The sequence below is a fragment of the Ceratosolen solmsi genome, unplaced genomic scaffold, assembly GCF_000503995.2.
Source record: "Ceratosolen solmsi marchali unplaced genomic scaffold, CerSol_1.0 scaffold13, whole genome shotgun sequence".
NCBI classification, from domain to species: Eukaryota; Metazoa; Arthropoda; class Insecta; order Hymenoptera; family Agaonidae; genus Ceratosolen; species Ceratosolen solmsi.
In genome coordinates, this window is record NW_011948418.1 from 6,643,906 (window position 1) to 6,671,316 (window position 27,411).

General features: G+C 36.6%; 1 protein-coding gene across 1 annotated transcript in view; it reads right to left on the bottom strand.

The window, feature by feature from the left end:
• The window catches only part of LOC105360178 (uncharacterized), a 71,805-nt gene that overhangs the window by 37,115 nt on the left and 7,279 nt on the right, over nucleotides 1-27,411 (bottom strand). Inside the window, exon 2 of the mRNA XM_011496997.1 lies at nucleotides 16,453-16,698. Within this exon, the coding sequence (XP_011495299.1) occupies nucleotides 16,453-16,698 (246 nt within the window). The remainder of the gene's footprint in view (nucleotides 1-16,452; nucleotides 16,699-27,411) is intronic.

The following is a 27,411-nucleotide window of genomic DNA, read 5'->3' on the forward strand; positions in this document are numbered from 1 at the left end:
ACAACGATGATCTTCACTGATATATTGAGATAAAGAACGAATCAATCGAACTGTTACATGGAATTATGAGCTAATCACGGTATATCTCGGATCGCTATTCGCCCTTGTAATAAGCCGTACGTACACTATTGCGTACAATATATGATAAAATACTTCTTTTTTTTCTTTCTTGTAATACACTATACGATTGTAATACATGATGTGTAATACATTATACACACGAGTGTGTTTCTAATTCCCACTAGATTCTCCATTAGAATAGCTCACGACTCCCCGGTACAACATCACCGTACGCGTAATATTTACTTCCAATCCCCACTTCTCGTTCCAAAGAATACGTTACAAGCTCAACGATTCCCCCTTTCGTTAATGATAAAACATTATGGAGACGAATTTTTCGCAGAACTGGGCAAAACAGTGTGACCGCCGTGTGTTCACACATACGCGCGCGCGCTCACACACTTAACGAAATGCGCACCTCGCATTATGTTCCGCAGTCTAGTTTTTGCCGGCCGTTATCCGCTGCCCCGGACTTAGCGTCCTATGGAAGGAAAGAAAAACGGCAAGAGGCGCGATATCAGTTACGCTTCGTAAAATGCCTACTGTTGCAGACAAGACTCGCTCTTTTCTCGACGTGGAAATGCGCGCGTTTAACAACTCACGTAAGCGCAACTTTTGAACTCACGGGGAGACGCAAATTTTCCGGCTTTTCCTTAACAGCGAACGCTTATCGCGGTATATCGTCATCACGATTCTCCCCTCTCCCCTACCACAACATTTCCTTGTACTATATATATATATATATATATATATATATATATATATATATATATAAAAAATACGGCCGTTGGATCACTCGATTAATACGACGCGATTGAAGAGACGTGAGACGAAATGAGACAAATACATTATTGCGTGACTCGGAAGATTTTATTTGATAAGTGCGTGGAAATTGAAGAAAGTTACGGCTCGATTATTTCAAATGCTGACTTTTAATGTGCTGAAATAATACGACAAGAAATAATTTGATGATCCACGTTTATATTTTATGCTTACATATTCGCTTGGGAAACCTGAAAATGTATGTATTTTTTTTTTTTTTTTTTTTTTTACATGTAATATAAGCTAATCTTTTAGCTGAGCAAATATTATTACGAATTACAAATAATTGTATTGAATTCTGGGATAATGGCTGAAATGGAAAATTACTTTTTAAGCACAAACGTTAGGAAAATTGTTCCAACGGCCCACCAATTCTAATGAAAACTCGCTAAAATTGAAAAATACTATTATCCTATATACCATTCTACGTCATTACGATAATGATATGTCAAAGATTATTCCCCTATGAAAGTATCAAAATGTATTTTCATTATTCTATAATTATTCATACTATTAAATAGTACATAAAATTATTGGATTATTATCTTAAGACGATCGTTAAATATCAACGGAATTTATAGCAAATATTGTGAAAAATAGATATTACTCTGGCCCCTTTAAGTTTCTTAGTCACACTGTATATAATAATTAAGAATGATTAAATTTCAAATATTGTAATAAAATATTTCGAAATATTTACAACGTATGGGATTATTATAAATTATCCATTAGCATTTTACATATCGAATAGAAAGAAAAGGAAAAGAAATGAAAAAAGGAAAATGGATAAATTAATAGCAATATTGAAGTAGATTTTCAATTCACGCGTTTCATAATAATCCTTCTGCAGCGTACGCACTATTAAATGAAATAATAAGTTTACGAATTAATTGAATTATTCTTTATAAATTGATTAAACAATGATAAAAGAAGAAGGGGGGAAAAAAAGATCGAAGAATAAAGAAATGGAAAGAGAAAAAAAAAACATTAAAGTGTGCCTCGACATGCTTGCTATTGCATCATTCAAAGGATGTAATCTTCATTCGCCGCCTATTCAAGCCGATAAATCAAATACATCATTGCTTTCAAATATCAATATGCTGGGCGTTTCGAAATAATTGAATTAACATTCTACACGGCCTATCGCGATTAACACTATTTATCGTAGAGTGGAGCTTTTTAATAATCGGCATCTGCATTATGCAGCTGGCAGTCCGTGCAATAGTTCCGTATCTCGGAAGCTATCTGGAAGTTACGTTATAGATGCGATGGATATTTCAATGTTCGGTAAACAGTTTTATTCCACAAATGATCGTTCCCATTATAATGGAATACGCCTGATTATTTGAAAGAACAATATTTTACTATTCTTGTGGTAACGGAGGCAGGGTAAGGCTCGATCACTTTAATGAATGCAACGTTAAGCGTTGATCTAAGAGATATATAGTTCCTGCTTATCGATTTATTTAACCGCTGGCTTTGAACTTATGAATGCCACTTTTTTAATTTCACTAAGATACTACAAATTGTATATAACAATCATAAAAAAAAGCCGGATTAATTAAATGCGAATATTTACAGGCGGAAAAAGGTGATCCGCTAGGAATTTATAGAAAGTTAGAGCCTTTAAAGAACACGGCCACTCTTCGTTACAATAAATACAATAATCGAGTATTATAAGCGCTGTGCATTAAAATATTATTGTTGTTATTATTATTTCAATGGAAGCGTAGTGTTAAGTGGCGCATTGAGTACTTTTACGGACCGGTCGGAGCCTTTTAAAGTTTATTGTTTATGTAGGCCCTAATAGGCCGATCGACTAAAATAAAATGCATCGTTTAAGCGTACTGACGATGTCATTTTCTCAATTCCGACTCGAAAAACTCTACATTGTCGAGGAAGTCTATTTGAAATGCCGTTACAATTGTAATTCGGTCGCAAAGCCAACTGGACGAGAAGCGGACGCGTGGATATCTTGCAATTTAGGCCCGAGAAAAGAAGAGTGGCGCCGGGGGAGAGGGGGAGCGTAGAGTTTTTGGTGGTATGGAGCACGAGGACCGCGATGAAGGATGGCCGAATGAAGGAAATAGTCAGTGCACGATCGCCCGGGACCTCACCTATGAACCTCGCCACCACCTCGCGCTCTGCTTCCTTCACATTGTCCAAGCCACTTTCCTCGACACACGCATTCATCTCTCGTACCGGGGCGCAGGGAATGGGCGCGAGGCCGGGTGCGCAGGAGGGAATGGGAGGGACAACGGTGACGTCCAGTTAGCGCACTCGCTTTAACCTAGAAAATTGAGACAATGACTGCGCTGAACGCGTCGCTGAGCATTTCGCTTCCTTTATTACATTCTGCGGACGCGAGTCCGAGATTTTCAGGGGCTTTGTGGACGAATTGCGCCTCGGTGGAGAGGAGCTGGCAAGTTGGATGTCGGCTTTCCATTGCGGCGGGATCCATGGACATAAATGAAAGTGCCATAACGAAAAATGAAAATAGAATTGCCGCGAGATTTTGTATGTTGTCGAGCTGTATAGTCGAGTCAGCGTGATGATATGGAATGTACACCCGTAAGTGTGTATTATTAACGAGGCGACCATGATATTCATAAAAACTCCAGGACTTATTTTCCTCAGCGCGAAATTTTGAATCGCATGATGGAGATATTTATTTGTACTTGTATATGTGTAGGTGATAATTAACACTTTATTCGTCGACTCTTTGATCGCTTATCGTTAATTGGCAAAATTTCGATTAGCTAAATAAAATTAATAAAATACCACAGCGATATTAAATATGAAAAAAATACTTTACTTAAGAATGATGATGCATTTGTTGAAAAAAAAAAAAAAAAAAAAAAAGACAAACAAAAAACAAATTACTTGACGTGCATTAAGAATGTTTATTTGTAAGACCAGAAAGTGTCTTGATAATGAATGATACGAGCAAGTATAAAAGTGAATGTCGTTACTTATCGTCAGCCTATTAATATACTTAAAAACCAATAATTTATCAAATGTTAAATGTTCTCAATAAATAAAAGTAAAGCAAAAATATCGTCAAACTTATACATGGTGTATGATACGGCTCGTCGCGAGATTTCTATGTAAAAAGAAAAAGATATTAATGAAACTTTCGGAAAATAATGCGTTATGAGTAAATTCAAATGTAGTGTCGAGTCGACTCGCTCTACGTACACAAATGATATATGATGAAGGAATGATATACAATTACTTTAATTATACATGCTCGATAATTCGAAGTACCGTATAATTAAATATCTCATTCATAAAATAAGCATTAAAAATAGAAGTGAGCACAAAAATGTATCAATAAGTTCATAAATGAGCGTCCAATGAGATATCATCACTGGCCCTTTATAATCTCTTTCTAACAATTAAGCCACCATTTTTTATCAGCACGATTTGATGAAAATTTTTTAAACACCCGTTCTTTAACTAATTACTTTAACTAATCCCCTTAACTAAAATATATGACAATTTTATATAATAAACACCATAACAATTACGCTTGCAGTTATAGGCGTATAAAATAATAATCTCCGTTAATGCACGCGTTGATTACGTTTTATCAACAACAGTGGTTCAACCATAAATAATTTATGATGCAAATACCCCACAAAGCAAATACCACCCAACTGCTTCATCCTTTCTTCGCACAAATGAATTGTCCAGGCCCATGTGTTTACGCGTAACACATCCGAATCGTAATAATAAAAGATGATGGGGATAAGAAGTCACAAATTGACGATAAGAAAATAGGCTGAAAAGAGAAGGTGTTAGAGGGAGGTGGGAAGACAAAAACTAATCAAGCGATTAGAAGAAGTGACCAGTCATCGTAACAATAACGACGGCCGATCTCGAGTAAAATCGCTAAGCGTCGTTGGCTTTTGTTCCTACTGCTGGCCTCGCTTTTTCGACCCACTTCCGGGCGTGACTCGTCGCCTCGGCCGAAAAAGCGAGACGAGGAGCTCCCGCGTCCAGTCACACTCGCTCACCTCGCTTTTCAAAGCGCGATTAAGGAGGTTTCTAGAACAGCACGAGCGACAACGTTTCATCCTCGATTATCCCGTTCTCTCCCCCCCCCCTCCCTCTCCCATCCCCCCTCCCCCTCCAATCCACCCACCCACCCAACCACTCCACTTCCCACCTTGTCACTACAACCCGGCTAGGAATCACCTTTGTGCAGCGTATGTGGATGAAAACGAATTTGGGCTTTCACCCGTCGCGGAATTCCACGTCTTCTGTGCAAACTCTTCTTCCTTCTCGACATTTTAACTGTTTTTCTCTCATCTCGTGGAGCGAGCTGTCAATGAAGCACCAATCTCCCATCGCGTCAAAAAAAGTCACCTCTAAGAGCTATCTAACGTAGTCCAAAGGACTGACTGGCTTGTCAGTGTGATCTAAGGTTTGTCATAGTGGCCGGGAGGGTGGGCGGGAGGAAGGGAGGGCGGGGGGACGCTAGCAATAGCTAGAAAGCGGTTGATTCGTTAATTGAATTTGGCAGCGGCATTGTTTTCCTTGATGAGCCAACGATTGCGTTTTCCCTACCCCTAACCAATTTAATTTGACAGTTCGGAATTTAGATCAAATATTCTCGGTCGCTTCTCATCACCCACTTGGCTCTACTGCATGACAAACGTCGGAATTCCTGTGACTAATGGCGCAGATGAAAATGACGAAAGAAGAGTGACCGGGAGTCAGTCCGAAGAGTCGGAAGACGGAAGAATCGCGTTTATCGTAAGCCCCTTGCGTGGTTCATGCGATGTCTCGGAGATACGTTGTTGAGCGTGAGAAAGCTCGTAACCTAGGCGATGCCGCGGATAGGGAGAAAACATGAAGAATCCGCGTGGAAAATCTCGTGATGACGAGTGCGCGAGGTATGTACTTGCGTGTAATTGTCGTGGGAGAAGCCGCGTACATCGCGTCGAAGCCCTGGTCTCGGTTCCCGTAGCCAGAAATCCAATCGTTGATCCTCTCGCATTTGCGTGTAAAGGATTGCCAGGTAGGTGGCAATAAATTTCACATACCTGTCGAAATATCTTGTGACTCGTTAATGAGCGAATGGGGATTATGGGAGCTGTCATTGTGAGGTTGTACGATACTTTGAAGAGACTCTGTGGATTTCGGGGAAAAAAAAAACAAAAATCATTTCAAAACAAAGGATACTTCAGATGACTCAATTTGTTTAATATCACATTTTCAATATTTCATAATACTGTATGGCTCCGTGGCAGTGGCGTTAATAGGGCTAAACCAAACTTATTTATACAATATAGTTTGCAAATAAATTACATGGAGTTTTAGAACATAACGAAAATTATAACAGTAATTAAGTATACAGCTTATTCTCATAAATATTTTGCTCTATTTGCAAAAGACTGAACATGAACAATTTGAAATTATAAATCATTATAATAAATCGGTGTAAAATCTGACATAATATATGTGTACGGTAAAATAAAATTTGCTCCATGTACTGTTATATGTGTTGAAATTATTACTTGCATGACTGTGTTATTATTAATGACAAACAGAAATATAATTTTGAAGAAAAAAACATTGTACCGGTAATAGGTATTGATAATTTTAATAAATATAAATTACTATCGAAGGAAGTCTGGCATTTTATTTTTTATTATTAATTTTCTCCGATAATTACAATTTACTTGAAAAGATATATATATATACACACACATGCGGAAATAATTTTCTGATAACAATCATCGCTGTAGTTTCCTAAGAGTTAAGGAAACTGATAAAGTTTCGTAAAAATTAACGTGACACTACGGTAAAAATTGATCTAATTAGTTGTATCAGTAAGTGTTTCCCGCACAGATTAAATATTAAAGGAAAAGAAGAAAGAAGGAGAAAAGAATTGCTCTCATCTGTTTTGAAGAAAAAAAAAAAAAAAAGAAACATAAAAAGAAAAAAAAGGGGCAATATTCTTGCGAATAATTAAATTTCTCCAGAATATTCAGTCGTGCATGGCCTCCTACAAATCAAATACTCGATTGAAAACACCTTCCACATCGCCTAGCTATGCAGTTTCACCTGTAATTTCTCACGCGAGCATAAATATTTCATCCAGATCGATCAAAAGGGAAAACACGTGTCGATAATAAACAAAAAGAGAAGTCACACGTCTTGCCGATTACTAATACATGGGACGCATAAAGAACGTGAGAAATGTAGATTATTATGTGCCTTAGCCATTTTTCCTTCTTATAAAATCTGCATTGAAAGAAAAGACACTCCTGCGATCCGAGTCATAGAAAAATCCTAGTAATACAAGGACGGATGAAAAAATTTTACGCATGGTTGAGTCTAATCATGTTCCATATTCATATCCGATCCTATCTACATTTAGCGTCAGATTGAACGGATACAAGCGGATATGACCACAAGAACAAGTTATGGCCATAAACTATATATGTATATATATAAAAAATAGATATATATATATATATATATATATATATATATATATATATATATACTTACAAAAATTGTTAATATATACATATAAACTACAACGTTTCCTATAGAGCTTCTGTACGTCGGTTTATCGACTGTAGTTTACGCGGATATTGAAACAAAAATTTATCTTTCGCAAACTCTATGTCGTATCTTTCTCTTTATCTCAATAAAATGAACTTTGGGTGGAACGGTATGACAATAAATTATGCAAAGAAAATAAAGTTTTACATTAGTTTAACTTTTACTAACTTTTCCAAATATATATATCGCAATGTACAAGCCTGCATTTACAAATAAATTATATCGATATAATGATAAGTTAGACATCGTTGTAATCTGCAGTATTTAAATAGGTCTAAGAAACATAAGTTTTTTAACGTAGTTGAACGACAATTATAATTATTCCATCAAATTGCAGCTTTTGCACGATTTTATTTATTAAGCGAATGAAATGAGCGGCTAATTGTTTATTTTTCATTCTTCTAATAATAACTTTAGACGAGCGATTATTCTATATTCTATATATTCTTTAAGGAACAAGAAGAAGAAGAAGAAGAAGAAGAAGAAGAACAAGAAGAAGTAGAAGTAGAAGAAGGGAAGGGTAGGTGGGGCAAATTTACAACAACATATGATGAATAATTTGTCACGATGAGTCATCTCATTGAAATCAACGATAAGGGAATACTTGACTTTCAACGCCTACAATTCATATGTGTTGTACGACGTCGTGGGCACTCGGTTATTAAAATTTTAACTTTCATTCGGTTGTTAAAGTTCGATGTGCGCGACGAATTCACGAGCTCGGGAAACTTCTCGCCACCTTTCCTCGCGTATGGACGCGCAAAGCCAAAACCATCTTCCCCACCACACGTCCGGCAGAAATGTCATTCCGCCTATATCCTATCCAGTAGTTGGAGCTCGATCATTAGGACCTAAGAGAAGGATAGTATCTGCGCCATAGGCTCGGGCTTACACACAGAGAAAGGCGTCGGTCCGATCGAAGCCGATCGCCGCATACATCCACGGGAGGATAATTCCCTTGGCTAAGCGAATGGTACATTACCGCGATTGACGATTAACAGACCGGGACGCTCGACTTCCCAGTTCTCACAACAAGCGCCAACCGAAACTCTGCCTAGCCTTTAGCCCCGGCAATCCGTTAGACGATTTTTCCTGAATCCGCGTTGGCCTTGTTACACTTTCATCGGCGGGCAGACGCGACTTCCTTCGACTTCCTGACGACAGCTACTTTCCTTCTTTTTGATTTTTTGTTTTTTGTTTTTTTTTTTTGTTTTTTTCCTTCGTTTGCCAGTTGACGAATCGTAATATTCGCGATAGGACGTAGATGGTCCTAACAGTCATTAATTGCGCTTCCCATACGTCTATGATAAGCAGTAGAGGACGATTAAGTGATCGGCGATGTTTGTTTAAGCCGGCATTCGCCACGTCATCGTGTAATGTCAATTGGAAAGGATGCTAACCTCATAATGCGATCCGCTCCACGGCCTTATCTATTTGTCCGGTCTTGTAATCTATTCGTTATGAAAAAGCCCATTCTTGAATCACGTTGATGTGAAAAAAAAAGCTACGTTATGGCAAAGAAATCGAAAAAAAAAATGCTTTACTACTCGCTCGAAGCGCCTTGGTAAACATAACTTTCATAACTACGCGCTGCATCGAGGATTCGAGATTGCTACACAAAGATCGAGATTTACCGCGATCGAGCATCGTAATATTCAAAAAAAAAAAAAAGAAAAGAAGAAAAGAAAAGAAAAGAAAAAGAGACGAAAATGGGAAAAAATTAATGAAAAAAAGATAAGGAAAAGAAAAGAAATTATAAAGAAAGGAAAAATACTCATATCGCAAAAAAAGATAAATATCTGCAGTGATCATTAATTATCGTACGTATAGATATCGGATCACACCTCGCATAACAGCAGTACACGATGATGGTTCGGCCAGTACTAAATAGCGCACTTGAAATACTTAAGTATTCAAACAGTGCCGAGGTTAAATGGGACGGCTAAGTCATTGTGCGAGTCATTGCAAGGCATTGCGAGGCATTTATTACACAGGAATTACTCGATGTTTAATAAAAACATCTCTGGCCGCTCGTAAGGCGCTACGCAACGTCATATTAACTAATCGACTCGATGGCGCGCACAGCCGATATTATATAAAGGAGTCCAAAAGGGATGGTTTTGAGATTTTTATAGAGGCACGTTTGTGCCGTTTGTGCCGTTTGTGCCGTTTGTGCCCTTGAGCGGTGTAACGAGGGCGGCAATTTATTACGCGGCAATCGTCATTGGGAGTGACTTGGATAATTTGCAGCGAGCGTTTGCCAGGTTACGAACGACGCTATAAAGTCACGGGGATGAGGAGGTGCGAGCGAGCTTGGACATGCGCCGCTCACCTGTTTCACGTTCCGCCCAACGAAACCGCCCATGACTCGGCCCAACACACATATTCCCAATGGTATGCGAACGTAAGCGGCCTGCCGAGCGCGGCTGAGTATGCGAATATCGCATCGACTTATTATTAAGCTACACTTTGGATTTTGTAGGACGCGTAATGGTGCCTGACAGACGCAGACCAGATTGAGATCAACGAATGCGCGCGAAGGATGCGCCGCGGTGGTCTGGGATGCTCAATCACAATGACTCGCTGAACAAATGTTGTGAGTAATGCTGGCCGTCTTCTGTCAAGCATGTTTACTAACATTTTGTCGCGACTTACATTTGCTACGGAGTGTAATATTCCAGGATATTATCTTGGCGGTGTGGGAGCGGTTAGCGAGTAGGGGGTAGCGATTAATGGTTAGGGGTTAGGGGTTAGGGGTTAGGTGGTAGGGGGCGAGAGGATCGCTTGATTCGTAAAAAGGAAAGAATCGGGCGTTGGATTTATGGAAGGGGATATTTTACAATTGAAGGCGAGACATGTGAGAGGCTAAAATATTTACAATGTAAGGCTCTCGGGCGCAATGGGCAAGTGGGTTAAGTTTCGAATAATCATTGGATTTCATTGCATTGAGTAACCCGATTTTCAAATTAATAACGACACCGCCGAGCAATAGATAAGGCTTTTACTTACAAATGTCGAGATTATAAAATCAAGTTTCTTTCCGCTAAATTGCTGGTAGCTGTCTGTGTACGACTAGATATACAATTTCTGGAAAATACAACTTTTCTAAACACTTATCCAGAGAAGTGAAAACCTACCTGTCTTTGTCACAACATTTTTAATTATCCTTCCAAATACACATGATACTGTACGATTTATTTATAAAACTGTGCTAACTTTCCAAATATATGTGCCTAGAATAACAAATTGTTTAGAATATGTTCAACGATGGAATTTAAACGCGAGCAGCTCTGCTGTTCATTTATCTAATCGAGTCGACAGAATTTTGAAAACTACACGTAACAAATGAAAATTTTTCATTAATCTTAGAACTAGTAGCCCATTATTATTTTATTATAATCATTTTAACCCTTTCGACGAGACAGCATATTTATAGTTAATCGGTCAATCAGTCTTTTCTTACTACCCGAATGATAAATCTTGGTATTAAAAGGCTCATATTAGCGGGAGAAAATGCCGTTTCTTTATCTACGATTGATCTGAAAAATTCACCTATACTTATGAATAATTTTTTTTTTTTTTTTTTTTTTTTCCTTTTACAAATAGCACGATTTATCTATTTGAAAGCACAAAAACTTGTAACGTGAATGTAAATGCTTTTCGCCAAAGACCTTCTTACGACTTTGTGCATTTACGCGACTAGTATTTGTAAAAACGCAGGTTTATAATATTATCTTTGATGATAAAACATAAATATTTTTGTGGACGAGCCACTGGCGATGAAATTCAGATCTACAAATGTATAATATACTTTCAATTGCGGAGATTGAGCGGCAATGGAAATTGGAGAGCTCGGAATGGGAAAAACGTGGAAAAGGAAACACGAGTGCAGCAGCAGGGAAAAGTCGAAGCTGAAAATTCGGACTTTGCCGAGACTTCTCATTTGCTCAGCGTAGCTTATCATCATCGCGAAGCTCCCGAGGCCACGGAATCCCCGCTCGACCAATAAAATCATGCGAATCTATCAAGCGAAGACCGTTAAAGTACTCGGGGACAATGCAGCGTCGCCGCGCAAGTCCGAGCGGTGAAACCTGCTTCAAGATTTTCGACAGCCGAGTCTTCTCCGCGGCTTGGCTGACCCGATTTCCGCGCCCAGCGTACGGGCCCCATCGATGTCCTTGACCGAGGAGAGGCCGCGCTACTGGGCACGGTGGTGGGGGCAGATGAATACTCAGAGTGTACGAGTATTGGTGTAGTACATGAGCGGACAATGCGTGTACCGTTAGAAGACGCTTATGAACTTGCCTGCCCACCGCTGCTCCCTAGTCCCGCCGCTCTGCGCCCCCCCCCCCCCCCCCCCCCCCCCCCCCCCCCCCCCCCGCTCAGGTCCACCTATCTCTTTCTCTCACTCTCTCTCCGTCTCTCTCTGCCCCTTCTTATTCAACTATCAAAGATTAAGCCGAGTAATTGGGTCAGTGATTGATCGGCCCTTTCGTTTTGTAAATTGTTAAGAACTTTTTTGCGTCTTAGCTTACCGGACTTGGGCCATTATCTTCTTGTTTTTCCTTCGAGCGTCTGCTCTACATGCCGATACACTGTAACTGTTTACATATACGCAATAAGCGCTACTTTACAGTACTTGTGTACGAAGACTTACTTCTTTTTTAAAAACAGGAGTAAGATTTCAACCATTTTCAAGCATATTTCATCGACATTACGAAGCTGCTAATCTCTTTTGCTAATTTCATTTGTTTTCCAATGGATAATTAGTTTCTCTTCCGTTTCTTTCTTTTCTTCTTTTAATATTATTTCTTTGTAATAATCCCACAGTATCTCGTAAATATTTCATTTATTTTACAATCACTATCTTTCACTCGATAAAGATCGTAATTTTTGCTTGTAATTAATTAGTAAATTATCATCATTATTGTTGTCCATATAATTATCATTATTATTGTCATTATTATTGTTGTTATATTTGCTAATGTGTTAACGTATTAACATTATCGGCTGATTGTGCTCGTAGGATTTTATTATAAATATCTGCGTGCGCAAGATCGTAATTACTTTAAGCTATAATAGCATGCAAAAGTATAAACTACAATGATGGTTAAACGATTGTGTCTTCGTGAATTTATCTGGAGCGCATAGAACGTAGTAGCAAAAGTCACGAACGCGCAAGTTCTCTAATCCTTATTTAAATCACTGGCAACTGTGGAATTCCATTCGCTCTAAGTCTGCCCGTATTCCCTCTCTTTATAAATACAGCCTAATAATCTGGAGGAAGTCCATGCGCAACAGTGACATCGATATCCATAAAAACGACTTGGCTCGCTCGCTCCCGAAAAATCTCCCTAAGCACTCCCCCGGCACTTCTCACGGACCCATAAGAACCCAAGTGGAATGTCGAGATCGCGCTCGGTCATTCGTTAAAGGCGCGTCTTGCTTGGATTCACGGGGAATTCCGTGGTCCAGTCGAGGGAGCGGCGATCGATTTATAAACGCCACGAAAAACATTCGAAAATTCGTGGATTCACACAATGGGATAAGTAAGACGATATTCGCGGTGAAGCGAATCGGTAACGCATGCGCAAATCTACACAAATACCATTCTCGAGCGCCCATTCCTTCCTAATCAGCTTTTTGATAAATGGCCGTAGCGAGTGAACCGTAATTAAAAGTAAGCTAATAAGGTCCCGGAGATATTGTAGTCCTGATAAGTGGCAAGTGCTTGAGAATCGGGAATTTTCTCTTACCTCCGAGATTTTGAAATTCCCGTGCTTATTGTTAATGCTTGAATTTGATGTAAAATTGTGAAAATGCATTACAAAAAAAATTAACTTCACATTATTGTTTAACGAGTTTTTTTTTTTTTTTTTTTTTTTTAACACTATTAACATTATAATTGGTCGTTTGTGTTAGTAACACTCTATTTGAATAATTCTTTTTGTCAAATAATAATTTCACAAAACAAACAAAATTAGAGAGTGTTCCAAGTGTTAAAAAAAGCAAATTACTATCTATTTATCGATATATACATATACATATATATATATATATATATTATGATTTTTGTTTTTATTTTTGTTTTTCCGTGTTATCTGTTGACATTTATTTCTAAGTGTAATTGAAAATTGTGTCTTAAGAAAGAAAAACATGTACTGGCAGATTTTATAAAAACATAATGTAGAATCTCTTAAAAATACATGTAAATGCTAAAATCTAAAAACTGAAAAGAAAGAAAAAAGTTGAAAAGCCTCTGTAATATTTGTTTCTTGTTTAAGAATATACAGGTGTAATGTAAAAATACAATATAAGTAGATATTTGAAAATATAGTATTCATTAAATCAAATCAATTAAGGCACTACAAGACTTCTAAGAATCGTTAAAAGCTTAAAGTGTTTAAAATGATGAATCTCTAGAGGATATGAAAAGCGAACAAATATTGAAAATTTATGAGTAAGTATTGGAGTTATTGTTATATTGGAATGATTTTCTCTCTCTCTCTCTCACTCTCTCTCTCTCTCTCTCTCTCTGTACAATGTATTATACGTACAAAGAAGATCGACTTCTCCAAGACTTCTATTTCCTTTCACAGTTGACGCATGACAAATATATGGGTTATCGTATTTAAATACCAGAACTCGTTCCTTTCGAAACTATGGATAATATTTTCCGTTCTATGATTCATGCTCTAATCATTTGGTATATCTTTTTTTTGTTTTTTTTTTTTTGTTTTTTTGTTTTTTGTTTTTTTGTTTTGTCGTATAATATGTCGTAACAAAGCTATAATTAAATCAATGAGGAAACTATAATTTCGCGAAGGAAAAATTTCTTGACAATTCAAAGCTTCCTTCACGCAAAACTCTAGATTAGTCAAAAAGAAAAAGAAAAAACGAAAATCCAAGTCGATAAAATATGTCTCTCCCATAAATCTCTTCATCCGCCTCTCCCAGAAGCCAAGTCGATTGGGACCAAAACCAAACTTACAGCCGCAGATTATCACCTCTTCGGAGGATCCCGAGGACAGCCGAAGGAAGTTTATTTGAACGGTACCCTGTCTTTGCCACTAAACAGTAGTAAAACCGACTAGAGTCCGTAATAAGGACGGCATTCTTCGCGGACGATTTGCCTAGAAGTAAGTTTTTTCTTTATTTTTTCATTTTTCATTTTAAGGGAAGAGAGGTATTATCCCTAGTTACATACTATCTGGCGTTAGCGTCCGTAGAAATTCCGGCGGCGAATGGTAAGGAACTTTTTGCTCGAGGCCGCGAGCCAACGCTTCACTTGGGCGGGCATTAACGAAAATTCATACGTAACTATATACGTGACGATGGCGTAGTTAGAAGAGAATTTGTTTGCGCTTCAAAAGCGGGATTTTCCTTTACAACGGGAAACTTTCGACTTGATTATATGCATATCATAATAATTTACTCGAGCCATTGAAAAGGATTTAAAGCAAATACATGATTGTACGTGCTTACTTTTTTATAATATTTTTCATCGACAGCTCTAGTTGAACTGAAAATTTATTTCTACTCGTAAAACGATCCTTCCTGCGTCTTATCCTGATCGGTGCAAAAAATTCGTGCTTATAAATTTTTATGAATTTGAATATTTCAAAGGATTGAAGATAATTAAGAATAATGTAACTTGGCAGAAAAAATTACACCTCTCTTACATAATCGTAGGCTTTTATATCGGGACTTTATATTAGTGTAATTCCATGATATTATATAATAAATAATAATAATAAAGTAATAATAATAATTTGTCCAATCAAAGTAGGTAATTTGATCGCCGTAAATAAGTTGCGTGAAAATTGATACGCACATTGGACAACATGAATGGACGTTGAATTATTCATAAATTGAATACAACGTGGTAGGATCTTTTGCACTCTAAGTATCAGTTCTAATTAAAATTAAGAGATGAACGTAAGGATTGAGCTCATTTAAGTGTCCATCAAAAAATCGAGCAGAGAATCAGATAATTTCGATTAATTGATAGTAACTTTTAAGATGCGATTTCATAATATCTTGCATAAATTGCCACTACTTGTAAGAACGAACAACTTAATAATCGAGAGAATATTTGAACTTTATGCTTTGTTTTGTTTTATTTTGTTTTTTTTTTTTTGTTTATTTTTTGTTTCAAACAATTATTAATGCCAAAGCTTTTGAATATTTAATCATTGATGTGAATATTCAATCGATCAAAGAGTCCTATTTATTCTCGATTAACTTTTAAACTCGTGAATGCTGTCCCTTTCACTCCCTCATATCTTTATGTATTTCATGACATCTAAAATTACATTATTTAATTATTTTGACAATGTCGAATGATCGATGAAGTACACTCGTTAATCTCTACCACCTTTTTCGTATTAATTTCTTCTTTTTTTTTTCACCTTGTATTTTTAATCTTATCTCGTTGTATTTTTTGTTCTCTCCACCAACTATCTTACGATTTTATCAATTTTACCTCGGGACCAATATAATTGTATTCGATGATCTTAATATCTTCTTAAATAGGACGAGTACGCGATATTCAAAATACAATTTACAAGGAAGTATCCGCGCACGAGACATTAATTTACCACAAACACGTTCTGCTCCTAATAATTCATCGCGGCGAATAGTAAGTGCCCGCGGAAAGTTATCACAATCGTTGCGGAACATCATCAGCAAGCAGAGGCGCAGCCTCGACTTTCCGGAAAATGAGTCTACTCCCATTTCAGTCGACAGTCGGATGAAGAAAAAGTCAATATCTCATTGGGATCGCCGTTGGCGCATGTTTCGCTCGCGCGCATCAATCCGTCAATATGACGGACCGAAGTAAACAAACGCCGCCGGGCGAGTAAAAAGTCCGAGATATGGAACGCTGACTACCGACATGCAGCTGGATTATCGCATAAACAGCAGCGGCACGGCCAAGGATGAAACCAAAGAATCCTCTTTATCGGCATTATCGGCATTCTTACTCACCGCAGAATGGCACGCCCTCGGGGGTCCAGGATCCGTCCTCCTGGCACTGACGTCTTGCTGGGCCCAGCAGCTCGAAACCCCGCTCGCATGTGTAAGTGGAGACGGTGCCGGGCTCGAAGGGCGTCGTCAGGACGCCGAGGGGCCCGTCCTCCTCGTCCATCACGTCCTCGATGCTGCCCCCGCTGAAGCGCACACTGCTGTGCGCAGGCGCGCCTGGGTAGCCGCAGCCGCTGCTCGCCCCCGCATCTGAAAGCAAAACCAACGGTCATTCGCTTGCACTGCGTCGCGAATTAGCCTTCGAAACCTTCGACTGGTAATCTCGAAGCCGATCGCCCTCTTACGTGCGAATGAACGGCGAATTCACGACGCTAACGGTAGAACACGGATATCGCACGCCGATGGACCACAAAGGACCTTGCGCACTGTCATTTTTGCTGGCGTTACGTACGTCCTGGCTCCTGCACTCTCCCGACCGCGAATCGTTATTCGGGATCCGTTCGTTCGTGAGATTCGTGAAAAATAGAGGACGGATTTTCTTTTATTAGATCGACGGCAAATCAGTATGTTATTATTGCTTATTAAAATCTTATCATTTTGTCGAGAGATCACGGGGAATGTGATGCTGGTGGGGCAGGGCTGTGATGCTGTGGCGCGCTCAAAGGAGATGCGTAAATGACTTTCTTGGAGTTTTGATTTGTAAAGTTTTGGCGTTTGAGTTAAAATGAAAAGTATATAGAGTTACGTTATAACCGGAGCTATCAGAGAATTGTAATACAAGTGTAAAATCTATTATACGGTTATTCACTCCGATGATGTAATTCGTCATCCCATTGTCTACATCTCGTACTCCTATATTAGTCATTAAAATATACGTAATAACATAGGCGACTGGAAAGCTAAAAGTAGTACACATTAAATGTTTATAAGCTATTCTCTTTTGTGTTAAATAAAAATCCGTATGAAATGAATGGCATTTATTCTTATTATTTCGCATATACTCTAAACACTTAACATTCCATTCTGAACGTTAGGTTTGCCTACACAATGAAAAATACGTGTATTATCATAATGCCAGTGCATAAAAAATATTTACCGGGAGAAAGATTTCTTTCGTTTGTCGTATTGAAATAAAAATTTTTCAATCGCAGCCTCAATTATAACACATATAATCATATGCTTTTCCTAAAGTATAGCATAAACATTTTTTTTTTTTTAATCATAAGAATCTGATATAAGGGAATATGAATTTTTAAATTATAATTTAAATTCACTTACTATGACAGAGTCGCACTTTCTCACAATAGCGTGTCTAAATCATATTTATCATGAACTTTATGCAACAATTTTATTGTAAACAATAATATTTAAACGTAAAGCGTAACTAAACGTAGATTTAATAGTTCGAGAAATATCATTATCGAGTACTATGTGATAGACAAATTTAATTAATTGGTACGTTTTATTAAAGTTTCTTCTATTTGTGAACATTCTTTGCTCTGTATTTGATAATTACATTAAATGATAATGAAGAGAATTGTCAATTACGATAGTCGTTACCTGTAGGTTCAGTCTATTTTAATTCTGAAACGAATTTTCGGAAATGCAAATCGTAAGAGAAGTATAGTTTTGCATGTACACCTCTTGTTATTTTAATAAACCTTTTGTAGAATGTAGAATGTAGAATAAAATAGACTAATTAGTCGTAATTCTATGCGCATTACCAATTCTAAAATTAGCATATATAAACTTCACAGTAGATGTAACAAAAATATAAAATTTATTTCCAAAAAATAATTATAAATTTATTGATTTAAGCAGGCTCTTTCATAAAATTTCCTCCTCCCTATAAAGCTAAATTAAACGAATTAATAATATTATCATGAGGACAAACACATGGATATTTTGGTTAAAATGTAAATTTACGATAAAGAAGTAGAGACAGGGAGTCACGTGCAATACACGTCTCTTTTCCTTATCATGTCGATGTCATAGGTGCTTCATTTGAATAAAACATGATTGCACAGGTGTGAAAAGGTTGGAAAGTGCGAGTACGCGGAAAATTCAAAGCCGAGAATTATGAAAAGCGATTGAGCGCGTGGATTGGATTCTCGATTCGCCCGTCTCTCTCTCTCTCTCTCTCTCTCTCTCTCTCTCTCTCTCTCTTTATGCTTACACGCAAATTATGTACGTACGTGCACTTATATAAAGAAATTATCGCGCGGTCGAGCGGGACGGTTAAACGTCGGCTACATGCCAGCACTTATGCAGGCGTTGAAATCACCGAGTGATTCGTACGCCTCTTATTTATCGCACGGCTTGGTAATGCACTTTACTTAACCGATCTTTCCACGAAGATTTTCCATTTATTTTACTCCGCCTGCGCCCCCGCTACATCCTCTCATTTCCGTTCCGAAGTAAAAATCGCGTCAAGTTTTGCTACTTGCCGAACTTCTTAATAATGTTGCGAAATAAAAGCATTCCCGAGGGACATTTATTCCATAGATGTTATAATGACTTTATCGACGATTTGTGTGCTTTAGTACTTGCTGCTAAAGCTTGTATTTCACGACGCATTGTCAATTCAATGCTTCTAACACACGAGACGATGATTATGGCATAAAAACTTTAAATTATGGTTTATAATAAATATGGTGATTTGTAATTTTCATTTGTCTTGCGATTAGATTGAATTTCAATAGTGTCTATACGACGTAGCTTTTACCTATCGGTAAATTTCAAACTTGTGGTGAAACATTTATTGCTATGGTAAGATAGTTTTTGAGCGTTATCGTGTACTTTTTTTTTTTAAATATTGTTTTTCCATATAAATATTATTAGCAGATATATATCTACATATGTGTGTGTGTGTGTGTGTGTTTCTCTCTCTCTCTCTCTCTCTCTCTCTCTCTCTCTCTCTCTCTCTCTCTGTGCGTGTGTTTGTGTGTGCGCGGGCGTGTGTGTGCGCGCGCGCGCGTGTGTGTGTGTGTTTGTGTCGTTGAACATACGTGTATGAATTTGTGAAATAAGATATAGTTGAAATTTTGAAATATACTTTGCCATTTAGATTAGTTATCGAAAAAAGAATAAATACTCGTATAACGAATAATAATGGGATGAATTAAAATTAGGATTAAAGTTACAATAAAGAACTATATAAATAAAAAAAAACAACAAAAACTTATTATAAATTAGTGATTGTAAAAATAATGATATCGTTATTTTCCATAATTAATTCAATTGTATGTGACGCGTATGATTAAATATGAAAGTAAATCAAATTTTCTAGTAATTGATATCCACTTTTTCATCATACATCATAATTCATGCAATCAAAACTAATAACGCAATGGAAATAATGCCGACGTAAGAAAAAAAAAGAAAAAAGCAAAAAGCAAAAATATGTCGAAAGCACAAGCTTGATGCGACTAGTTATGTAGCGTCGTCACAAAGAATATCTTGAAAACGAAAGAGAGTAGGATTACATCCATCATTGCGTTCCTGCTGTCATTGTATGCATATAGGAAAGCCACGCAATAGCATCGATGCGCGGGAACGTACGACGCATGATCCATCTAACCGAAGTGCACCGATTGTGACATTAATTGCAAATGTAAAAAGTATCGGTGAATTGCGGAAGACGCGTGATGGGCGATGCGCCAACGCTCCTCGAATTCCCTCATCCGGTGCTTCCCTCGTTTCCTTCGCGACCACACCATACGCGATTCACGCGGATTATGCGCTCGTCCGTTTTCACTTTTTATGTCGATTGCCGCCGTGATTTCGCCTTGTCAATCCTCTCGCGTTGGATCGAGCCAGAGCGCGAGAAAGTGGGTTGGAAGGCTCGCACGGAGTTTACTAAATTTAAGTCAATTTTTTTTCTTTTTTTCTTCTATCTTATTAATATTTACAAGTTAGTTTCTTTGGAAAGTATTAACTATTAAGCTATCGTTAGCATATTGATTTTACGTTGATAAATGGCTTTTATTAATGCCAAGCTTACATTTATGCGGGTCCCGCGTAATGTTCCCTCCCATTATTAACATTAACAATTTTTATATCTTATAATGGCTTTTAATATAGCTGATGCATTGGTTTATGGCCAAACAATCATGTAAGTATTAATGATTCGATGGAGTCAATGAAATGTAATTTTACCGCAATTCGAGTTAATCAGTTAAATAATTGTCTAATGAGATATCGGTTACAATGTAAAATGTGCGCCAAATAGTTCGTATTAAGTACACCTGTTATTAACTAATTTCATACATCGACATCTGTCGAATATCATTACGTTGAAAGCATTTTGAGTATGTAATAAATTTAGATTAAATTTATTTGATACAATGAGTGAATAAAGTAATACCTTCCGAATAAGAGTTTTTATAATTATTACAAATATCTACTAAAATTAATAAACACATCCTTTCTAAGCTCGTATACATTAAATTTCTAAATCAAACACTCATTTTATTCGTATTTTTATTTTGCATTATTCTCGATATTTACCATGTAGTTGGATATTGAAATATTTTTCACCGTTATTAATTTAGAATAAATTTATGCTAATGAATAATGAATTTTTATTACGCCCTCTATTCGATAAAAGAACACTATATGATATTTACTATATGATATAAAAGTTAAAAGGGCAAGATTACGGAAATTAAGAAATGAGAAACAATTTAAAATGCAAATTTTAAAAAATTTACGTCACACAATGACAAATATTTGAAATTGGCTATTAGTGAGTGAGACATGTATGTTGATGAATCAAACGTTAAATGAAACGCAAAGCTTGAAATGTAACGTAAGAATACAAGTAATTACCATCAAATGAATAAAATTGAATTATATGGATAAATTATTAATTAATAAACCAGTGTTGATGCTTGGAATCTTAAATAAAATAAAAGAATAATAGAATTTAACGTTAGCTATACATCGATATCTAATCTCCTATTGAACTGTCAAATTCACATAAATACGAAAATCAATCCTGTATTATCAATGAGAGATTATAGTTTTCGTAGAATGATTGTTATTATGAGCAAATCGTCCGCTAACAACGCCGCTTAACCGGATAACACTGAATTAAAACGTAAAAATGCACATCATCATGCGATAAGGCGCATGCGCTAACGAGCTTCCACGTGTCTTGCGAGGGACTCGAAGAGATTCTTCAACTTATCCCGTCTCTCTCTTTCTCTGGTTAAAAATCTTAATCGGATCGCTGGTGATTTCAGCTTCAAGGATGGGCCGTACGTTTCCGTCGGATAATTGGCATGAGGCCGGACATCAATATTATTTTGCCTGCACAGCGTCTAGATTCCTTTCACTGATTCCCTTAATATGAGGAGTAATAAGGAGAAAACGTGCGGGCGAGACACGAGGTGAAGAAATTTTTGAAGAAGGATGTATCAACGCAGATTTTTTTTTCTTTCCTTCTCTCTATGTAATAGATTGGATGAAATATTACTCAATATTTTGTAATGTTTATTTGACTTTCGACAAAAGTCTTCGATCTTTTAGTTGCAGATATTTGAAAAGGAATTACCGATCGAGTATATCGAACTCATTGTGCTTTTAATCGAATAGTTGTGAGTTTTTTTTTTTTTTTTTTTTTTTTTTTTTTTTTAAGGAATGGAATACACTATGAAATATCGCTTAGGATTGTGAATTTCTTAAGTGAAATTTAAAATTGCCTGAATTACGTGTAAAATAAATTGTGAATTTATTATAAAATGAATGTCTAATATTTACAATGGTAAACATTGCAGATCTAAACTGTCGGTAAAGTTCCTTGATATTATGAGGAAAACATTAATAAAATTATACTCCATTAACGTTATACTAAATTAACGTTTATTCGTATAATCGTTAGTTTATGTTTTCGAGAAACTACAAAGACTTTATTGATAAATAAACTTATAATTGATAAGAGTTCGAAAGAAATTCACCTTAAGAAAAATGATTAATATACACGTGAATCTATTTTAATGCGTATACAAAGAAAACAAAAAACAAACAAAAAAACAATTAAAATGTAATGATAAAAAATAGTCATTAACAATAAATATTTATGATTAATGTCGGGAATTTACTCTGAAATTTTTAATTCTAAGGTTTTAAGTACAAGAAAGTACAATGACGGGGGAAGCGCAATTGAAAGCCATTTATGAACTACGAAAACAATCGTCACGAATAATCTTCAAGTGCGGTACTCATTTATTTCTTATGCTTGTGGTGCTCCCCCATCAATATGTGAAAAAGTTTGCTGTCGGTTTAAATAATTATTGCCGGTATGCTAGATGTAAGTTAACTTTTAAAACGAACGTCGCGCTATCTTCTTCAAAATTCTATATAATTTTTGCAATCACAGAATTATACGACTGTCATGTAGTTTGGAAAATAAAATACATACCCCATTAAAAGGAGAATATAATTCAATGGAGTACGATTACAGATCTGACGATTCTATTTTATCTATTTTACGAACAAGTTTAAATCAAGCATCCGATGTAGTTACATTTAATTGTACTACATTTTTACAAATGACGCTACGTTAATTAACACTGAAAATAGATTACATGGGGGCATTAAATATGAACGGTAAGAAGGAAATAATAAAATGCTAAAATCATTCACGAATGTGGTCATTATCTTCCCCCGTTATACGAAATCGATAGTATTCATTTGAAAAGAAAGGATACACTTCAATTGCAAACTACTGCAACCGCCATATTAAAGGCAACTGTATGGTAATTTACTTCTCTTTCTCCCTCCATATCCATCCATCTGTTTTTTTTTTATTTTTTTTGTTTTTGTTTTTTTTTGTTTTTGTTTTTGTTTTTGTTTTTGTTTTTTTTTCCCCCCACTAAATCGTTCTTACCAATCCATTCCTATAACCCGTGCCCCTGTCCCTTTTCGCCTTTCCCCTCGTAATTCTCATAATATTCTATATTATACTAAATAGTTGGGTGAATCGACAAAGTGATATTTTAAAAATTAGAATCACATAATCTGAGAATGAAGTATTAAATTAATTTTAAAATAGCCTTATTGATGGAGTAATCAGTGGCATGTTGGCCTTGTAAGGTCAAATCGGCTGTATTCATTGAAAATCAATGCCTTAGTTGTCCGTTAAAAGAGACCTTTTATAATAATTATTAAAACAATGTGCCATTATTAAAGAGACAAATAATAAGACATGTCCATTTAGGTTTTCAGTTAATATTAAAGATAAAATAATTTAGACATCAATTTAATCTATTGCTGTAGTAAATTTTTATTTACTATGCAACTGTATTAGAAAAAGCAAATGTAATGTCTCATTCAAAATTATCATAGATTACGTTATACTTTATTATAATATCAAAATCTTAACAAGAGCGATAAATTATTTTCCGAATTTTTTAAATAATCCAAACGCCAAATTGCCAAACTTTTAAAACACTCGCTGAATAGTAATTAAGAACCATAAAGGCTTAATTCTAGCACGAGGTAAAATGATAATTTACGATGTAGAACTCGTTTTTATACGGCCAGATTATTTAAATAAAAAGAGTTTTGCCACAAATCTCATGTGACCCCAAAATGTTAGCTATACGGCTAAAGATATTTAGTTGAAAATATTAATATCGCGTCCATTGGCAAATAAGTAAACTATTACGTTCCTAGGGTTGCCGAAATGCTCGATCGATGCTTGATCGACGTATTCTGCCTGGATCGCCGAGCGACAAGGCTCCGCCGCATTTTCCATACGAGAATGTATAAAGCATTGTATTATCAATGACTCCAATTGGATTAATTATTCGCTGTATTATCTTAATTATATATTACTCCGATAAATTATTATAATATAATTATCAGCGATGAAGTTCCGAATGAGTCATTTCGTTGAAAATTTATTTTAGAAGTAACCGAGTCCCGTATTATGAAAAGCATTTCAACGGTAATTCACGAATCCTTAGCCCCGATAAAGAATAACAATATTTAAATGAGAGAAAATATTAGAATAAATTTTTTTTCTCTCCTACTCAGCGTTCGTAAAAGGTGATTTATTTAATTTGCCAAGTAAATTTTTTAATAGTTATAGTCGTGTAAACTGATGTACTATTATTGCTAATAACTTATTAAACTTTCAATTGACGATGTTGTCATAATACTGGAAACTGTTAATAAATTATGAAAAATGTGCGAATTCAATGCATCGAGTTTATGATTGAGAAAAAAAAAGAAAAAACAAAAAAATAATGTAATTCAACGATACGTTTGCGTGTATAATTATAATATAAACAACAAATACCTTAATACACTGATCACAATAGATTGCGTTGTTATTAAACACATTCATAGTTATAATAAATTTCTATAAATATTTATTAATATTAATTTTGACTAAAATCATAAATCATGAGTTAAACATCTTTTAACAAGTGATGATTAATTAACTTTGTAACGTCGCTACCTTTTCAGAATAAAATGTATTCTTATACAAACGTATTGCTGTAAATATGTCAAAGAGCTATTTTTATGAATACTTGAATGTTTTTAATGAGGATAGTTTAGTAGAAAAATAATTAATTCACTATTTAAATTCCAAGTGTACGTCGTACACGTATAGCGAATCAGCATTGTTATGAAAAGACCGAGTGTCAAAAAAATGAATTATTATAATTCCTTTACATTCTCTATCGATCGATGAATAATCTTGAATAAATTTATCATTTGGACATTAAAATAGAGAGCAAAGAGTTTAGACATCTCCGAGAGCAACGGGAATAATTAAACTCATAAATGAATAACGTAGATGAAGCACTGGACCTATAGTTATTATACTCCATGCTGCACACCTTCATTCAAACGCGATCTTCGTCTTTAATACTTCATACTTATCTTGAAGTACTCGTCTAATGAAAGAGGTTGAAAAAACTGCGATCTATTAGTAGGATCTTGGTAAGATTCATCAGGTGGAATCGCAGGTAGTCGTACGAGGTCCAAAACCGTTCGACCAACCGTCAATCAGGATGAGACGAGACCGATAAGGAGCGAGCATACGAGCATGCGAAAGAAATACATATATGTATATACAGAGAGAGAGAGAGAGAGAGAGAGAGAGAGAGAGAGAAAGAAGGAAGGCGCGAGAGAAGGAGAGCCGTTATCTTCTCCGCCTATATCTCGTAAAGTTAAATCATCTAATCCATATGGGAAATCTGGTAATAGTGGGTCGCGTTTAATTGAGGCGCCGCCGCGGTCGCGACCTTTTATTTTCGCATACGCGCATAATCATGAGGACGAGCGTCGGAGGAGTCGCAGGATACGCAAGTAACGTCTAGTACCTCGTAAATTAATGTGCCTACGGTCAAGTAGGTTAAATGACGTAGCTTCCTTAAGAAAGGCGCGTGGGCCAACTCGAGGCTCCAGTGGTACACAGTGAGTCACATTTTGTCAAAGAACTTTACTTTTTCGACTTTTTCAAATTATAATTATCAGCGTTTCTACCCGAGTTAATTGTCCCGAGATTACACCTCCTCCTCCTCCTCCTCCTCCTCCTCCCCCCCCCCCCTCCTCCAGCCGTCCCCACGCTTATCGCAAAATTTGTACCGGCGCCCGTGTCCCTTATATACGCCTCTATTCTCACGCGTGCTTCAGTGACTGATAAGAAGAGTACGGCATATGCCAAATTAACAGACCTTTACCGCTAAATGATTGGAAAATACGTGAAAAAGAGAAAAGAGAATGCGTCGATGGGTTCCGCTCGTGATTTCATGTGCCTCGAGCAATTCCAATAAGTCACATTTGCGACGTCCACAATGTACTCATTGCCATAACGTCACAATTAGATAACTAATGGTTATTTTTAATATGCCATGGTGCATTCTCCGTAAGCGACTTCGCTTTCGATAATCCTGGCTTATTTTAAAGGGACAGAGCAATAATGTCATATTAGATGGAAACGCAAGAGCAAAGTTAAAATAATTAAAATGACATATTTACGTAACGTAACGTAACGTATGGAATGTCAATGAGACAAAAATGAACTTTCATTACTCTTCGATTATCCGTGAAAATGCAAATTTCAACATAATTATTTGTTATATATTTGTGGAGCTTAAAAATTATATTGAAAAATTTTTCCTTACTTAATCTGTGATTGTTGTGCTATATGATCGAATGTGCCAAGTTTCAACTAAAATTAGTTGCCTTTTAAGCTTTGGTAACCGCTCGATTTCCCCACTTATAAATCCTCTCAAGCAATAAAGCATCGATTACTCAATATTCAACAATTTTTACAGTCGTTAATTATCGATATAAAGTGACGTACAATGAGCATGGACGTCATGTAATAGAAGCAAATCTCGCGTTATATATAATAAATGCATTAATAGATGATATTTTGAGGTATCGAAGTATCCCATTATTAATGATGCCAAATATCTGTTTGTCGTGACAGTTATGAGAAGAGAATTGAGGGGATGAAGAATATTTATTGAAATGAAATTAACGTATTGATGGATCTCGCAACTCATGGGCGTTGACGTTTTGGGCAGCAGTCGATAAGCATCTTTCTGCAAACGCATTAAAAATTGTCGCTGAGGAGGTAGATAAGAGAGTCGGAGGCGCCCGATGAAAATAGAAGGAGAGGAAAGGCTCGATCGTCGAGAGAACAAAAAAAAAAAAAAAAAACTCGTTATCCACCTGTAGCCGCGCACACTTGCCAAGAATTTTTTCGATTGGCCGGCCCTTCCCCCGGCGGCAACGAGTTTTTTACTTGGTCAGTGGGACGGAGCTCGGCTGGAAGGAAAGTTGGCAGCCTCGGGCCGGATGCGCGGACCTCTCATCGTTATCGGTACCTGCCCACCTACGCTGCGCCGTTACCATGTCACCGTCTTACGAAAGTAATTATTAATCGACCCCGCGCCACTGCGCCGCGGCGCCGAGCTCCGTGGATCCTCGGAC